Source organism: Myiozetetes cayanensis, unplaced genomic scaffold, assembly GCF_022539395.1.
Source record: "Myiozetetes cayanensis isolate MyiCay16 unplaced genomic scaffold, myiCay2020 scf22, whole genome shotgun sequence".
NCBI classification, from domain to species: domain Eukaryota; kingdom Metazoa; phylum Chordata; class Aves; order Passeriformes; family Tyrannidae; genus Myiozetetes; species Myiozetetes cayanensis.
The window spans coordinates 7,726,869-7,742,524 of record NW_026087434.1 but is presented as its reverse complement, the minus strand read 5'-3'; the positions used below and the strand labels follow the sequence as shown (position 1 = coordinate 7,742,524).

The 15,656-nt window shown below is 41.6% G+C and overlaps 1 protein-coding gene across 10 annotated transcripts in view; it reads left to right on the top strand.

The window, feature by feature from the left end:
• The window catches only part of TNRC6C (trinucleotide repeat containing adaptor 6C), a 314,470-nt gene that overhangs the window by 223,704 nt on the left and 75,110 nt on the right, over nucleotides 1-15,656 (top strand). For all 10 annotated transcript variants that reach the window (XM_050319459.1, XM_050319461.1, XM_050319466.1 and 7 more), the window contains 2 exons: nucleotides 10,662-10,761; nucleotides 11,338-11,359. In XM_050319459.1, coding sequence (XP_050175416.1) covers nucleotides 10,662-10,761; nucleotides 11,338-11,359 — 122 coding nt within the window. The remainder of the gene's footprint in view (nucleotides 1-10,661; nucleotides 10,762-11,337; nucleotides 11,360-15,656) is intronic.

Here is a 15,656-nt window from a genome sequence, read left to right as displayed (position 1 = left end):
TTCCTTGACTCGGATCAAATTTGGTGTTAACCTCCTGCAGAGAATTCCAGGACCCCTGACATTTTATTGTGACTCTTGATTAGCTCACCAGGGTTCCTGCTAAGAATTCTTCTTTCATTCATTTGATAAATTGAATTCCCTATTCACAGTGCCTTTAAATAGAATGGTATTTGGAAAACTTGAAGACAACAGCTTGAATGTTCAATGAGCTCACTCAGCAAATTTAAAAATGCAGAAGAAGGAAATTATGGGTTTGTGTATAAAACTTTTAAAAGACTAAATGTTTTACAAAAACTTCAGGTTTGCACCTTCATATTCACTTTAAATGTATTTCCCTTTTGGTTTCTAAGACAAGGGAATTCTGTTAACATCAGGTTTCCCTTTTTCATCCTATTTTTCCTTGTTATGTCAGGAGCTGTGCATTCACCTAACATGTCTATGTGGGAGCAGGTACAATGAGGTGACACACATCCATGTAGTGGAACTTCAGCTTCCCAGGGCAGGATGGTTGAGACACCTTCCCTGGGAGGCTGCTGCCCTTTGATTCCCCCATCCAGGACTGCACCAGTGTCCTGCCCCTCCCACCACTTGTGCTTTCTTCTGAGGTGGCACCTGGAGATGTCACTGGTGGGATAGCAGAGGCCCATTCCCTGTATGGGTTGCCATCTCCCTAGACACTGGTTTCTGCAGGTTTCTGACACACACCTATGAACTGACTTTAATGTCATGGTAAACTCGGGCTGGAGGGGACTCAGGAGGTCATCTTGGATGGACAGGTCAGTTTTTAGGTCGAGTGACACGTGTGTGTCTGGTACCTGCTGCTCCTCCCTGTGTTGCTGGTATGTGCTGGTGTTATTCTTAGACTTGCCTGGTGCAGCTTCCCTGCCTGTGGGTAGGAATGAGGGAAGTGTGGATGCATTTTTCTGCTGTGCCTGTGGCAGGAATTCTGCCTAAAGGAGAGGTATTGCTTCCAGACCTCACCTTCCTGAGGCTGTTCAGTGACACTGGAGCCACCAATGAATGTGGACACCCAGTGGATGTGTGTGACCGTGGCTGGGTGCCTTTAGCTGAAGATGTGTTGGCACCACCTAATTCCCAGAACAAGCACAAGAGTAGCACTGTAAACATACCTGTCATCAGTGTAAATTCTGTTTCCTGCTTTTTGATGCTGTAGGTTGTGTTGTCCAGCCTCCACTTGTGTGAGAGCACCAACCTCATCTTCAGCTCTGGCTCTGTGCTTTCACCTGCTGCTGCCAGAGTGATTTGGCTCAGAAATACGTCACATATCGCTGTGATGGAAGGGGGAAAGGAGAACTAAGGGTGTTAAATCCTTGCAGGCAAAAGGGTGGATGATTTTAGTTGTGCAGACTTTTCATTGTTTTTAACAAAGAAGCATGAAGGTTTAGCTGTGTTTGCTGGAGGACTGTGATGGTTTGGTGCTCCTGCCCTGCTGGCCTGCAGCACGTGTTGTCCCTCCTGACCCTGTTACTGCTGGACAGGGGACACAGGGGATGCTCTGACCGGCTCCACCAGCTTCTGTCCCTGGGAGTGGTCAGCCCTCAGAGCCCAGGGGCTGTGCTGAGTGGCAAAACATCCTGTGGAGCTGCTGCTCCTGTTCCTGCTTCCCAGCTCCTACATTGCAGTATCCCTGTGCGGCTGCGCCAGGAAACAGCGCTCCTCTGACATCTCCTTCGAGTTCATCCTAATAATTTGGGACAGAAACTTGTCCATAGGTTGTTTCTGGGTCAGTTAAGGGGAGATAGCTGGGCAGTCGGTCAGTGTGGGGCTTTGCCTCTCTTGGCACAGGGCTCTCATCTGCTGAAGTATTTGCAGAAACCAAAATAGCCAACAGTATCTGGAGAGACAACCACGCTGCACTCTTGCTGAGCTGCTGGATTCCAAAGCTGTTTTCCTTTGTGCATTATGTCCCAGGAAGATTGGGGACGAGCTCTGGAGCAGATGCCAGATCAACTGCTGGTAACTATCATCAGGCCTGGGAGGGAGGCAGCGCTGGGAAAGTAAATCTGGTTATCTGCACTCTTCACAGTGTGTAGCTTAATTTTCCAATTGGTCCATGTTTGCTGGGGGAGGAGAGTTGTTTATCATAACACGTTTCATGCTGTGTGTAGCCTGCTTTGAGTGGTGAATTTAATGGAAGCTTTTTTGGGGGGATGTGTTTGTTTTCTCTTGGACCCTGCATAGCCTGAGTGGTACACACAGTGTGATAGTTAAGGTCTGCTGGGGTGTTGTTAGCAGGCTGAGGGAGCAAATTCTGATGTGGTTCATGTTTGTACTATATACAAGGGTGGGAGGATGAGGTTTGGTGTACAGTGCTTTTAGCCCATGCCCAGATTTACCTACTAACTCCTTAAGGTGCCCCAGAGTGGAGGGTGTATGTGCACTGGCAGTCCTGCACGGTGGAGCAACACCTTCCCAGGAGAGGGGATGTACCTGTGTGATGGCAGCTTTGCACTCCATAGGATCATCTACATGAGCCTGTTGGTTTGAATTGGGAGCAAACCTTCTGATTGTCCTCTCTTGCTGTGCTTTGATTGGCATCATGTGTCTTGGAGTGCAGCTATTAGATTCCTTTTAAGTGTAATGGCACTGGATGATGAGTTCCAAGGGTGCAGTTAATGCTTTCCTGCTGCGACTGTGGTGTGCATGGGAGCAGACTGGAGCTGGTCTCCAGCTGAAGCAGGGATAGTGTGGCAGTGAAATCCTCTGCACCAACAGTTTTGCTCTGCAGATCCACTCCTGTTGGCCTGCAGTACTTAGTCATGAAGATGTCACATAACTTCATCTTAAACATTCCCATTCGTACTCCACTACTCTCATTAGTGCACTGTCCCTGTCTGCTACAATCCAGGAGAAACTGGAGTGTTAAATGGAAACAAAAGGAAGCCTGTAGATGAAAAACAAAAACTCCAAACCCAACAAACATCCACTGGGACTTGGGCAAGTGCTTAAGTATGAACTCTTTAAACTCCTTGCTCATAGTTCATCCGCATCCTTAGTTTATACAGACTGTTTCTACTCTGGGATTTCCCCCCTCCTCTAGTGACTGGTAGTCAACCAGTAGAAGCTGAAACACAGCCAGGTCAGTGTGCCTTGAATTGCATGATAATAACTACCCAGCCTGCTTTATTTTTGTTCTAATCTAATCTGCTGCAGTTGTTGTTTACCCTACATGTACATAAAGTAGGGTCACAGTAAGTTAACAGTGGGTGAACTTCCAGGGGGAGCCCAGATCCCACAGGCAAACAGCACCTGGCACTCTGCTCTGCTCGGAGTCCTGCCAGGATTTTACTGCTCTTCAACCAGTAATCCAAAATGGCATGTTAGAAACTCCATGTGCTGCTGCTGGAGATGCAGCCTGGAGACAGGGTGTGGAACACAGGCGCTCTTTTTTCTTCTGGTTGTGGAATTTCTGTTTTACCGGTTGTAAGAGCAAGATCATTAACTCAGTCTTTTGGGCAGCCTAAAAACTGCCTGTAGTTTTAATAAGATATTTTAATTGAATATGTTGCTTTTCACATCACATTCTCAACTGATGTTGTATTTATTGAGGCATCTGCACTCTGCTCCTGCCCAAATTCCAAATTTGGTGGAATTTCTGAGTGACTACAGGAATCAGGCTGCTGTCCCTGTTCAGGAGATCAGTTTTACATTAGATTCTTCAATATAAGTTGACAAGAAACTGGGGGCATCAAAATCCCAGGCCCACAGGCTATTGGCAGTGTGTGATATTCTGATGTTTCAGAGGAAGGAATCCCCTCTTAAAGCAAATTATGTATTAAGGAGGGATGAGTGCAGGACAGGGACGTAATTTGACAGTGATAAAACCCAAAACATGGGATTAATAAATCATAAATGGAGGTCAAACATCAAACTTCATTTTAGACTCCCCATAGGGACTGATTTTGCACCCAGACTTTGAAATGACAGGGTTTAGTTTCAAGCTCTGTGATTACACCTCTACATGTAACTCTTCCACAGATTTACCTTCTCCACAGTGGTGTGACTGAGGGCTTCCCCCATTAATTCCCTGGAAAGGGTGTTGTAGGATTTTACTTTGTGGATGGGTGGAGGCCTCCAGTCTCCAGACTGATTGTCTTTGTGTCCAGGAGTCGGTGTGGCCTTATATCAGTGTTACTTCATAAAAACAAATATTCCTTTCTTTTTGTGGTTTTCCTCTTTTCTCCTCCAACTGTATATTTATAAAGATTTGGTATCTCTTATAATGTTGGGGGTTTTTAAATGCTTCAGTGAGGAGGATTTTTCTTTATGCCTAATCCAAATCTTCTTTGTTGCAATTTGAATTTAGTGCTACTTACCACAGCTAAAGTAGAAAGATTTTACTCTGTGCTGCTCTACCTCTGTCTTCAACACCTATTTGAACAATGGGGTTGCCATCTCTTTGGATTAATTGACTCTGAGTCTGAAGTTTTTTCTAAGAGCCTGTCCTTTTTTGATCTCTGATCCTTGGTGCTGTTTTCTTGACTCTCCAGCTGACCTGTATTTCTGTTGCTGTAGAGAGTCCCAAACTGGACACAGCACAGCAGCTGATAAATTTCTGACCATCTGTGACATCGTCGCTTTGCCTTTGCAGCGAGATCCGCTCTAACACCTGCTTTTTTGCCTCCCCAAAACTAGTGTTCAGCCAGTTGTTCCCTATGCTGTATTTATATAACATTATTCCTGCCAAACATGGTACCCTGCACTTTTTCTCACTGAATTACTCTGCTTTTTTTCTGCATCTTGAGTTTATCAGATTATTCTCCATACTGTCCCTCCTTAATTGTTTGGCAGCCCCATGACTTGACATATTTTGGAAGCTAAGTAAGTGCACACATTTTTCAGCAACAAAGGGGTTAGTAAAAATTTTGCTGCTGGACATGTGTCCTACCTACTGCAACAATAATCCATTCATTCCCTGCCTTGTTGGAGGGGGTTCATGGGTGTTTTATTGTAAGTTTATGTACCTTGTTCTTAAAACTATTAAATTATAAAGCAACCATGTTCTTATGATCAAAACTTAGCACGTTGGTTAAAAAGTCAGTAAGTAAGTTTTGTTGCCTCCCTTTTATCCTTTGTCAAAAATACCGGTGACTGTGCCATAGGAAAAAAAATCAGACTGTGTCCCCCTCCCCAAATTCTTGCTGATGTTTTTCTCTCTTCCCCTTGTAAATTTTATGCAGTCCTTGCCATTTGCTGCTCTTCCACAGTGTTACCTACCTTCTGCTCATGCTTTAATGACTTAAGACACTTTGTTCCTATGGTAAATGACAGCAAGCCCAGCCAGTGGAGGAGTATCCTGTTTTTCTTGGGACGGTTTAGTGTGTTCTTACTTTTACTGGCCTGATTTCCTATTTGGAGTGGTAGCAAAATGTTTAGCTCCATCTCCTTTTCTTCCCTGCTGGTTCATGAGATTTTCCAGAGAAGCCAGATCATTCCTTCTTCCCAGATTTTAGGAAAAGGGACTTAAATACATCTTGATCTTCTTGCTTAGAGCTGTGTTCACCAGCCTTTTTTGGGGAGGAAGCCAGAATGGAACATGGCAGCAGTGGTGGTGGTGGAGATGCTGGGGCTGGAGCAGCTTGGTTGTTGGTACTTTACTGCCCCTGGAGCAAAACCTCCCTCCTCAGGGAAGAGCTCATGAAATCCCTGGGAGAAGTGTCGTCATCTGGGGGCTCAGCACCAGCGCAGGCGGCTGTTGGCCATCTGTTCCCAGCTGACCTCTTTAGAGAGGGCTAAAGCAGAAAGAAAAGTACTGTCACTTTAGCCCTCGTAGGGTCATCTGTCACTAGTCCCCCTTTCCCACTGAGAATCAAAACTAATATTTCTTCTTGCTTGTTAGTGAAGCACTTAAAGGTTGATTTATTGTTGCTTTTTATATGCACAGTGCTAATATTTTGTTGGCCGTCCTCAGTTTGTCCCCACGTGTTTGTGCTGGTTTGTTTTTTTTTTTTTTCCCATATTCCTTCTTATTTATTTGACCTAGTTTTGCATGCTGCTTTCTTTTTGAGGTGATTGGAGAGCTTGTAATTAGGGACCAGCTTGACTCTTCTTGATTAATGACTGAGCCTGGATATCAAGGGAGCAAAGCTGGCACTTCAACGTCACACCAGCTCCTTGCCTTCACCAGTGTTTACTCTAGAAAGGTCACAGAGCTGGGCCATGTAAAGATAAGACAAAACCAGCAATAGGAAAATGTGGAGTTTTAGTCTATCCACTCTAGAAGTCATGAAAACAAGGACTGCTGCTGCTGTGGTGACTTCTTGCTTTATCATATTCTTCCTATACATGTGATGATGTGCATTGTTGAGATTCTTGGTGATTTCCAAGGAACAACCCCTGCCTCTTCCTGGGGGACAGTGTTTTTCAGTTGTCCTGAATGAATTTAAATCTGCCTTACCAGAGTTTGCTGCTCTTTTAATTTTTTTTCAATTTTACATCCCTTTTCAAGCTGTTTTCTCCCTTTGTTATCTCGGCCACTTCTTTCTTACCATTTAGAATCACATCCTGAAGAACTTTCTAAATAGCAATTTTCTTCATCTCTGTTTGAAAGTGTGGGATGCCAGATTTTGAGAACTTGGGATTACTTTGTGTTTCTTGTCTGTGCTGTCCAGACCCTCTTGCATGGATTTATTAATTCCTTCCAAAAAGCCTCCACTGGTAGCTGCCTTTGGGTGATTATTTGCCAGTTCCTTACAAGTCTAGTTTGAAGATTTTCTTTTTTTTTTTTCATTTCTTTTTTCTCCCATCCTCACTGTTAGGAAAAACATCTGCACAGGAATGCAGGAGGGCCTGTTTTATGGTGAGGGAAGTCAAAACAAGAACATTATTTGAGCAGTTGTGTGCAATTTGTAGAATTTCAGTCAGTAATAGCAAGTTTCACAACTGTCCAGGGAGGTTATTCCAGCAGGATGTGAATTTAAGGTACAAGAGGTATTATGGAATTAAGATGGGGGGGTTAAACCAGACAAAGGCATCTGTAGGCCAAGATTAATAATCCTGTGCTGAAGAGGTAGTTTTCCCATGTTGTTAAATAAACTGTCAGCATCTTACAGATACAACAAAATTCATCAGGCTGTTGGGGTTTGGAGCAGTGTCACATGGAACAAGAGAGGCAGTTCTCTGTTCTGTCCTCAATTACTGCAGGAACCTCTGAACTCTGAAACACCGTATGGGTAATAATACAACTAAACTCTACCTGAAGTTTGTTTAAGAACAGGATAATCCCAACAGGTGTACTGCAAAATGCTGTCAGAACTTCACATTGGCTCTAATTCAAAATACCAGAGCTGTGGAAGCAATCCAATGCCTGATAGCAACTAGAAAACTCAAGTTCTTACTTAACCTAAGAAATAAATCAGCCTAGATTTGTTATTGTTTTAAAAGGATTAATAAGCCTTTCTCCAACAGGCACTGACAGACCAGAGCCACAGTCCTCAAGTTGTTCTCACCATGACCTGCAGTTCCTCTTGTTTTCCTGTTCTGAGAGCTCTTAAGCACATGCACTTTATAGATAACCTTGGGTTAGGCTCGAATTTAATAAGCTGTTTGCAACCTGTGAAAACAGCACTTGATTCTGTAGTAAAACCCTGTGCTCATGAGAATCCCCCACGCTTCTGATACATCCAATCCATATATATATATTAAAAAGGCAAACTCCTACAAGGATATTCCGAGACACTCCTGGTTTAGAACATGAGCTTTGTGTTCATAAATGTTTTAGCCTATTTCCTGTAATAAAGATTAAACTGTCTCTCAGGAAGTAAAGCTGCAACACGTGCCTCTGACAACGTAACCAAACTTTATATTGAAATGTTTTTATTGTTTTCCTTTTGTTTTGCTCTTAGATGACTAATTTTTGACTAGAAGTGACAGCAAGAGTTGCCATCTGAGGGGCCTCTTGGAGCTTTATTTCTATTTTAAGCATATTTAAAGCACATGTATTCAGAAGTGTCATTATGTAAATCAGTTTTGAAAATTGAACTCCATTAAAAATTATAGTATCATTTTCTGAGCTAATCTGAGGCTATTTTAGTATCAGGAGTGAAAAACCCTCACAACCAGGTTTTGGGGTGGAATGGCACTTCTACCTCAGATGTTGTAATTGATGTGATAATATGGTAAGGAAACATTGTATTTTTAATGGAGCAAAATGTTTGCTCTTCTTTGATTTGGAAAATCCACTGAGGTGATGTGTTACCTGGAAACCAAAGTTCAGAGTGGAGTCCAGTGTGAGGAAGGAGACTTTGGCAGTGATGGAAGTTGATTCCCAGTGTTGTACACATAAGATTTGGCCGAACATGGTGCCTTGGCTAAGAAGGGTTGGACCAGATAATCCTTGAGATCCCTTCCAACCTGGTATTCTGTGGAAGGAACTTGATATTAAAAAAAGAGGCCTAACAAGGAAGTAAATACTTTTGTAGCTTAAGGAAAACTCTGCATAAAAAGCAAAGTGGTGGTGGTTTGTTTTTGTGGGGGCTTTTTTGGTTTTGTTTTTAAATGCTGCCCTGAGTATTGAAGGGGATTTAAGTGTAATTGTGGTGTTGTGGAATGGCTGTAATGCCGTGGGTTTCCTTAAGTACTAACAAGAGGAAGCCAAAAAGTCTCTCATTTTGCGCTGACTTGTTTCATTCACCTGCTTTAAAAAAACCCAAAGGCTTGAACTTCCCCTGGCAATAGTCTGACAGTTTGGGAGAGTTCACTGGAACACAGGCTTTGTAGAGTCTGGTGTGACTTGGGTAGGGGAGCACTGAAAATGAAGGGACTGGATGTTGTTTCTTTGTAGTTCCTGAGATCCTGGGGACTTCAGTTCTCCTCCGGAGCTTAGAGGAATAAAGGCAAATCTATTACGGTTTCAACTCAGTTTCTTTTGGCAATGTAAGTCATCACTTTTTGCAGAGCCCTAGAAGAAGCCATTTAAAAGTACAGTTTTTTCCTTAAGTGCAGTTTCACATGTGTTGCAAACACCCACCTGCAACTCCTGTGAGCAAATGTTTCTCAAACCCCGATTTACAGTAGCAGATTTAAAAGGTGGCCCTTTGGAACCGGAATAAAGCTGAGCCGTCGTGCAGGTGATGAAATTCTGGCCATGGCAGGAAGTGATTCGGTATTTGAAGCAGAGATAACTGATGCCATTTCAGATGTCCTGACCTGCAGTGGTGCTCCAGGCACTCCCAGGGGTGCCTGACCTCCAGCTGCTATTCCAGACCTTGGATCTTGCCCATGTCTCTCACTTCTGTACATAGTTTGGGTGCTGTAAAGTGTCTAAAAGGGTACTAACACCTAAGTTTAGACCTGTGAAGTGCTGAGTGTAGTGTTTATTGTTTTGGGTAACACAAGGAAAAGGAAATCTGCAGGATCTGTGTAAGCATTAAAGCATCTTCAGTGGCCAAAATGAGTATTTTCAGGCAACCGAAAAAGCCAAAAAGCAGAACACCTTTCAGCAGCTGAAATCTCAAAAAAAATTATTACAATGTTCCTTCTTTATAAAAAGCTAAACTATGTAGGAATAGGCAAACTTGTTAAAAGGAAAATAAAAGAAACTTAAATTCAAAATGTTTCATGGGAAATGTTTGAAAACACAAAGTGCAGAATGTCCTTCAGGTAAAGAGCTGAGACACACACAGACCTGTTGTGATTAAAAAATTAAAAAAGAGTTTTGTTACTAAAAAAACCTTTCTTAACACTAACAGAAAAAAATCCAAACAAAAAAAAAAGCAGGAGGGGCTGTAGGCTTTGGCAAGTTAAATGCAAAGCAATAGTAAATTAGGCTAAAAGTGGTCTTGAGGAGTAATTGGAAGACATTGAATCTAATAATAGTGATAGTAATGGCTTCAACCCATCAGAATCAGCCTTCTCAGGAGATCTGTAAGGCTGATAAATGATCAGGACCTGAAGAGCTGTCAAGGATGATAAAATAGTTATAGAGAAATAAATGAATTATTTGCATTGGTATTTATTGGGTAGGGTCACTGCTATAACCATTCATTACAGTGATGGACATAGAAAGCAGAGATAGGAAGCTTTCAAATAGGTTTTCTTCTTGATTTGGGACAATTCGGGTTAAATTTTAATCAAGATGCTACTGGAACAGTCCTATTTTGTATTAATGCAAATTATTCAGCTGGAATTTATAGGATGAACACAAAATATGATGATTGGAATTCATCCGGGTCTTAGTTTACAAGTTCTAGAGAACAAAATTGATGTGTATGAGAAATTAATACAGCACGTGTTTGATCAAAAAAAGAAAAGTAGTCCAAAAATAACGCACTCACTCATGATCTTTAAAGTATATTGTGAATCACAGCTGTTGAAAGCCAACAGAACTTGCACTAATTACTAATTACCTGCGTTTATTCCTTTCTTCAGTTCTAAACTTTCCCTAGAACATGCTAATATCAAGGAGTGACTATGGAAAGACGTTCTAAATACAATCCTTTCTGAATTTTCATTGCCAACTGGTTTATTTGTTGTTAGTTTCAATTTTGGAACAGCTTTTTTTAGTACTTTTATTGCAGCATTAGAAGCAGCTTTTATCAGACATGAGATGTGGAAAGTTGGCAATACAGGTACGGTTTGTTTACCTTTCCAGATAAACTTGGTCTTATTGTAAATCTCTTCCCAACCTTTGTTCTTATCAGGGAGAAAGAACAAGAAACACAAGAAGAGGAACATTTGATGGAAGAAAAGAAAAAGAAAAAGCAGGAAGAAAAGAAAAAGAAGGAAGGTGCTCAGAAAAAGGTTTGTTCATGTTCCTGTTGTAAATTATCCCTTTACTCTTAAGAGTAACGGGCAGGTGTTGATGGATTACAATGCTAGTTTTAATTTTAGAAAAGAATTGATCATTGTCTTTTAAATTAGGAATCATAAAAAAAAAAGTGGGTAGGTTCCAAATAGATAAAAACTTACAAGGTTTTGTGTCGAAGCCAGTAGTGTGCGTGGATTCAAAGGGATAGCGGACAAGTTCACAGAAGTTAATTCTGCTGAGTGTTAAAAAGCTCATAGACATAGTGCTTGGTTCAGAAAGCCTCTTTCTCAAGAGAGAGAACACTAGATGGGTAGATGGGGTCAGTGCCCTGTCCCTTGCCATACTTTATACTGTCTCTTTGGCATCTGCTTTTGGCATCAATCAATCAGAGTCATTCTTACATTCCTAAAAAACGGAGTTAAACTAACATTCTCCAGTTCTTAACTGGAACCAATGCCTGATTTATGTAAGGACTTCCTGCACGAGTTGGGCCTGCAGCCCTATAACTATTAGGTATAATTATGAATATTGACAAACAGTTGATTTGTTTTGTTCTCTTCTTCTTTCAGGCTGCTGAACAAAAAACCAAAGGTAAATTAATGTTTATTCTTTGTGAACCATTTGGTATTTTTATGAGCTTGTTTAAAAAAGAAATGCTTGTACTTTTCATTCTTTGTGTCTGTTTACTGGGGAGAGTATATCTTACTAGGATAGTTCTGTTCCTAAAGTTTTGTTGGAGGATCTGACTATATGTTGGGTTTCTCAGCTTTTACTCAGATTGCTGTGTATCCTGTAGCAGCTTTTTGACAAAAATATATGGATTAATTTTCTGTGAAATGTGACAGCAGTTGTCCTTTCTTTTCTCTGATCTCAGGACAGATGTAGTTCTCCATTTAGTTGTTAGTTATTTATCTGTTTCAAAGACAACTAATGGCCACTCTGGCTCTGCATGCACGATTCAGCTCAATTTAGTGTGCAAACCCAGTTCACTGACCTTACCAGAAACTATTCCCACACTGCCTGTTTTTCTTTCTTGTGTGGGTTTTGTGCTTGGGAAGAGACTGGTGCTGGTTTGCAGGACAGGCCAGGAAGCAGCACAGGTAAGGAATGGATTCCCCTCTGAGGGCACTGAGCTCCCAGGTGCCCTGAGAGAAATCTATTTGTCTTGTCTGTCCCTTGGTTTATGTGGCAGCACACAAAACTCAGGCTGGGGAACGTTTCTGAACCAGTTAATATGCACTGTTATTTATTGCTGGGTAATTAGGTGACAGACAGGCAAGTGGAGCTTCCCAGATTCCCAAAGACTGAGAATTAGAGAAGAGCCAAGCCTAACATAGGGGATTGACAAAACAACTTATGTTTCAAACACTTTATGTATTTATACAGCAGAAATTAAGTGTTGCCTGAGTAATACTGATTTCAGAAAAATAAAGACCTGACTACGTGATGAAGACACTGTAACAAGTAATTTATTGAAACTCTGTCCTTTCCAAGTTGTTCCTATGTAGAAAGTGTGAATTCAGGAAGTTTTAGTTTGAATTCTGTTGCATCTGCCCTGTGAGATATCATGCAGTTTATAACAGTGGATTTTGCTTTCAGAAGGCAGCAGAAGTAGCTAAGTCCCACTGAATCTTAAGTACATAAAAAAACTTTGGAATTAAGATGCATGAGAGCGATTTCTAGCTAAATATAATGTTTCTGTTTCTGTAGTATTGCATGTTGTGTTCTCTGTATCAGCTCATTTCTGTGTGAAAAGATTTCTCTGTTCTATAATGGATTATAATGACTTTTTAATATCACAATTCAGTGGCAGATGTTTTTGCTGTCAGAGTAACTACATTCATTTTCATGTGCTAATGCAGTGGCTCTTCATTTCTGTTACTAGTGAGACTCAGCGCCTTCTGCTTTGCCTCTGTGGGATGTTACTATTTCTGTCTCTGTTGTGACAGCTTTGTTTTTAATTGCTTGAAACTGCCAAGTTTAAGTTTTTAGGTAATAACTTCAGTTTTTCAGGTATGTTTGGGAGTTTGTTTCTTTCAGATATTTTTTGGTCCACTCTCCTTGTATTTAATCGCCCTGTGTTACTGCTGTAAAATATGAATTGGGAAGAAGACAACAGTGGATGAAAGTAGTTATCTTAGAGATTAGGTAGTTTGGGCATTTGTTGTTTCATCTGTCAGAAGCAGTGATGCACCTTTTGTAGCTCAGCGTCCTTGGAAGGAGTTGACCTGCCCTGCAGAGAAACAAAACCTCCTGTTCATTCTCAGGGCAATGGCCAGGGCTTATTTACAGTCCTTTAAGTGACCCTTCTTTGAATTTCCTTTGTCTGACAACTACTCCTTTCTTTTAAGGTTACTCTGTGGGAATGATTTTCTACTTTATGGTACAGCTCCTTACCTTTATCTGTAGGAGGGATGTGCTCAAGCTTATGACAGGTAGCAGGAATTTCTTGAAATATGGAAAATATTAATGCCAAATTAAAGAGAGGAAAAAGTTGACAGAACCTTTTTTCCTCAGATATTCAAAGTTGACTGTAAACTTTATTGCAGTGTCTGCACCAACTGTTTTATTTGGATACAATTTCAAGGTTGAGTGACAAATGCTACTACAACTAAAAGGCAACCACAGGGATTATCATTGAATTTAATTAATTTATTTCTTATCTGGGACACAGCAATTAAATTAGTTGTAAAGACAGGATGACACAGTAACACTGAGTGGACTGCAGCAGGTACCACATGCCAGTGGGCAGGAGGTATTAAATCAGAGATTAAAACTGGGCTGGAACTGGACATTTTGCAAAATGTAGATTTTGGTAGGGGAGATATAAATATGACTTAATGTAGCTGTTTGTGGTAACTTAAAAGAAAATTGCTTCATTTTATGCATGTGTCGTTCAGTTCTGCAACTGGGTTGCCATAGCAGTGAGAAATGCTTGCACCAGTTGGAGAAAATAAACCACACAACTGGAAATGGGATATGGAAGGGTTTTTCAGTTTGTTTTTCAGCTGATTGGAGACAATGTGTTTATACTGTTCCTTGTTTGCTCTCGGCAGTGTTTGTGAAGGGAAAGACACTTTGTTGAAGTGGGTTGGAAGGGCTGAGCTCCGGAGTTGATACGGAGGGAGGGTTCACCCTTTGGGGGATGTGCTGGAAGCCTGTGCTGTGATCAAGGTGCTTTTTAATTCTTTTTAATCAGTAGTAAGATTGATAATTTAATTACTAGTAAGTAATAGTAAGATTTGCATTTATTTGGCTAGCTAGCAAAGGAAGCTGTGGAGATGTGTCCCGTGTAATAACGAACTCGTTTGCTTTGTACACGGAGCTCTGATCCTCTGCAAGCCGAGATGGGGCTCTTGCATGTTCGGTCTCTGGTGAGGCCTCAGGAAAGAGAAACCAGTAAGGAGGAAGGAGGTTTCCTGTGGGTGTGTGTATGTGGTGTGTTGTCAGTTCAGTATTGCCCTGAGGCCTCAGCCCGAGCTGAATGTTTCCATTTGTGATGTGGAGCACAAACCCCTTCCAAAATAAACACACATTTCCACCCACAGAGGAAAGGTATGTGGCTGCTGCTGGAGTTACTGGTCCAGGGGTAGGAAGTGCTCCCTCACACACAGTTCTTGCATCTGTTTAAACAACTTAAATTATTTTTTGCTGTTTAAACAACAATCCAGCCCTTTAAATCTTCTCTACCTAAGAGCTCCTTCATTTTCTTTTCTCTTTTTTTTTTTTCTGCAACATTGTTTGCCAAAGTATTTTTGTGAGGCCGAATCTTTTATAAATACCCTGTTGGCAACAATTCTGGGGAATGTGTGAAAGGAAGAAAGATTGAGGAGCTGATAAGCAGCTGAAATGTTTCTCAATTACTTGAGAACAAATGAAAGTAGTCTTCCTGTTCAGCTAGAGAGGAGCGTTGCAGAATTAGATGAGGTGGGAAATGAGCAGGTTTTTATTGCACATCCCCGTTACTGTTCTTTTATGGTAATTTTTTTGAGAGCAGGACTATTGAGAACAGGCTATTAGTGTTTATTTTACGTGTGTAAACTCTTGCCAGTTTATATTCACTTGATAAAGAAACTTTGTGTATAAAGGCTTTTGTAATGAAAACATTCAGCTGTAAGCACCAGTAAGAGTTCTGTTCTGTATGGTAAGTAGTCACTAGTATGGGAAATGGCGGTTTTTAATAACTACAGGGGACTTTAGGGGAGCTGTGCCTGTGACAAATAGTATGAGGTCAGCGTGTTTTGCTGCCTGCTTCTCATGCTGCTGCAGGTGTAGTCAGCACACAGGTCATCAGCTCCTTGGCTGCTTTACTCACACCCCAGCTGAATACACTTTGTCTAAAGCAAAGTTGAAGTGCCGGTATAAAATAGTTTTAGTGGGTTGTTACTCAAGCATCCACCACGGTAATTGAAAGGCAAAGTATCAATCCAGGTCTGCAGCATTACCTGTAATAAAGGTAAGTGTTAAATCTGCAAACAGAGAGTTACCTCTACACCACTTTTAGTTTAACATAGGAAACTGATATTTGATTAGAAATCTTAATCTGGAGAATATTTCTGTAAAGCAGAGATGGCCACTCTGCCGCTTGGACCTTCATGATCCTTGTAGGTCAGTCTTTGGCAAGTTCATGGCATGGGACCAGGTAGAGAGGTGTGGGCTTTCCAAGGGAAAATGGGAACTTCAGCTCACTGCTTGTGCAAGCAAGATTGCAGAAGCTGGAGTAGCTGCAGTAATCCTGGGATTCAGTAGCTCATCCAGCACTGCCCACCCTCTGTGAAAGGGGTACAGTGAATCCTGAGCATTGTTCCCTTCCACCCGTGGTCTGTTCTGGAGCTTTCCCCTCCCCCAGGCTGCCTGGGCCGTGTGTCTGGGACCCTTCACCATGTCA